General features: G+C 53.5%; 1 protein-coding gene across 1 annotated transcript; it reads right to left on the bottom strand.

The window, feature by feature from the left end:
- Positions 1-377: 377 nt before the first annotated feature.
- On the bottom strand, positions 378-2,100 carry usp44 (ubiquitin specific peptidase 44; the record flags this gene model as incomplete). The annotated part of the gene is made up of 1 exon (XM_042516583.1): positions 378-2,100. A coding segment is annotated over exon 1 (1,557 nt), but the record flags the coding sequence as incomplete, so codon positions are not given.
- Positions 2,101-2,475: the final 375 nt, after the last annotated feature.

Below are 2,475 nucleotides of genomic sequence, written 5' to 3'. Positions count from 1 at the left end.
TCACCTGCGTTCTAATATGTACTGCATTACGGAAATTCATAAACTCAACGTTAAAAATACACTCAAAATGTGAGATTAACGTCAGAGCTGGAAGCTTAATTTCCACCCAAGGATTAAAAGCGAGACATGAAGGCCGATTTAATCTGAATTATGAATTAGTAATAGAGTTCTATCAGAGCTGATGGCGGCTGCTGAATTATCAATGGAGTGTGTGGGAAGATCTGAGAGGTTCATGTGCGCAGGCATCACAGCGAGTGAGTCACAGGAATCACGTGACCACTGCTGAGCTAGTCGACGGTTAAGTGAAGGTGATTGCAGGTGTTTGTGTGTGTGTGTGTGTTTGTGTTTGTGTGTTTGTGTGTTTGTGTGTGTCGTACCTGGCTGAGAAGCTGGCCGTGAAAGATGGTGTTGACCACACTGAGCACCTGCTTGATAAGTCGTTTCTGCGTCTGCGGGACTCCCGCCGTGGTCGTGTGCTTGCCGGTGCTCTCCAGCTCGTGCTGCACTTTGTCCAGCAGCTCGCACAGGAACTCCTGAGCGTCCTGCTGAGCGTAGCCCCTGAACGCCGGGATCAGCTGCCACACCGAGTGCAGCATGGCAAAAGGCGACACCAGCGCCCACTTGCCCGACCACATGACCTGGAACAAGGTGTGCAGCTCGTGGCAGAGCGAGATGTGCTTCGAGCTGGGCTCTTTGGGTTGGATTAGCTCCATGCTGCGGGCCCGCGAGGCCCCTCCGCTCAGCCCGGCCCCCGAGCCTGAACTGGCCTGGAGCCCCTTCCTTTGGATCAGGGGCGACTGGGATGAGGCTTTGCCTGCCAGTTGGCCGTGGACGGCAGATGCCAGAAGCTCCAGCGCCTGGGTGAGATCCAGGCGCAGGAAGCACTCCCTGAAGACGTGAAGGTGGCTCAGCACCTGCAGGATGGAGTTCATGTAACACGTGTTACCTAAATTCCTCAGACCCGTCACTCCGGGCGTGACCGTGGGACGCCGTTTAAAGGGCGAGCCACCTTGTTTGGTACTCTGCTTGCGGCGAACAGGTGTTTGGGCAGAATGGGGGGTTGCTGAGGGCGTTTTGGGCTTAGATTTGGTGGTAGAGGAGCGGCTCCGGGGTGTGGGAGTCGGTCGGACCTTTTTCGTCCGCCCACTTCTCTTGGGGGTGGCAGTGGCAGGGCTACGAGTCCTTGGCCTGCGTGTGAGAGGCGGGGGCTCAGGGGTTTTTGTTTTGTTGCGCAACCTCCGAGACGGCGTTGTGATCACAGCTTCTGCAACTCTCTGGCTCTTCGAACGTAACCGTCGACTCTTCCTGAGGGGGGCATTCTCCAGCTCCTCCTGTAGCTGCCTCTTTAGAGCCCGCCTCCTCTCCCTCGCCTCCCTTTTCTGCTCCTCCTCTTCCTCTCTCTGTCTTTCCTCTTCCTCCCGCTTCTTTCCGCATTCAGTCAGTGCGAACCAGAAGCGGAAGACACGTCCCATAAGTGCCCTGCGACGATGCCAGAGCGCAGTAAACATCCTGTCCTCGTCCCTCAGCTGCAGCTCGCGGGCGCCTGATGGCATAAGAGCATCGGCGGCTGCGCTAGCAGAGCGGAGGGTGCGCCCGCTGCGAGTGGTGACCTCATAGCGCTGGCTCTGGATGGCGCTGAGCGTACTACGAAGCAGCTTCAGGTCTCCTGTGGCGTTATCATTCAGGACATAGTCGTCACACAAATAACAAAAAACGTAAAGTTCATTAACCTCCATCGCCAACGGGTGGTGCTGCTGCTGGAAGTGCTGCAGAGCGTGCTCCTCAATGTAGCGCCCGCACGCCACATGAGCGCAGCCCAAGCAGGCCCATATTGATTCGCTGGTGTTGCAGTCCACGCAGTGCCACTTCTGGGGGTTGAGGATGGAGTGGTCCGGGGCCAGCCGCAGCCGCCCCACATGCTTACACCTGTCCATTACACACGCCTGCCCGCCGAGCTGGCTGGCTGGCTGTGTCAGTCAATAACTGACCGTCTGCGTGTGGGTCTGTGTGTGTTTGTGTGTCAATGTTTCACACTGGCTTCATATCACCATGGTGACCATGGCGAGCTGAGAAACGGTACCCTCCCAGGGCATCTTGGCTTCTGGAGGAAAGAGAGAACAGATGTGGTTAGTCAAGATGAATAGCAGGAATTTAAAGGTGTTTTGTACTTTAAAACAGAGTTCATTAGATCGAATACTATTAGTTAAAATTGCATTTTTATTTATTTGTTATGTCTTCATATTATGTGACCATCTACCCAAACATGTAGCATTTTAAAAAGCACAACTGCTGTGTTTTATATCATTATGACATTATTTTTTTCCTGGAAACACACAATGAAATTATAATCGCACTACGTCTAACCTCCAGTGACTTGGTTTTATGAGACCATAGTTACACACAGTAAACTACCAGGTGGTGAGCAGGCCTAACAGAAACAGAAACATGGGCCAGCAGTACAAGAACTGGTTGATA

This window comes from Plectropomus leopardus, unplaced genomic scaffold (assembly GCF_008729295.1).
Source record: "Plectropomus leopardus isolate mb unplaced genomic scaffold, YSFRI_Pleo_2.0 unplaced_scaffold24811, whole genome shotgun sequence".
In the NCBI taxonomy this organism is placed as follows: domain Eukaryota; kingdom Metazoa; phylum Chordata; class Actinopteri; order Perciformes; family Serranidae; genus Plectropomus; species Plectropomus leopardus.
The sequence above is the reverse complement of the archived record's forward strand: the minus strand, read 5'-3'. Positions and strand labels throughout refer to the sequence as shown.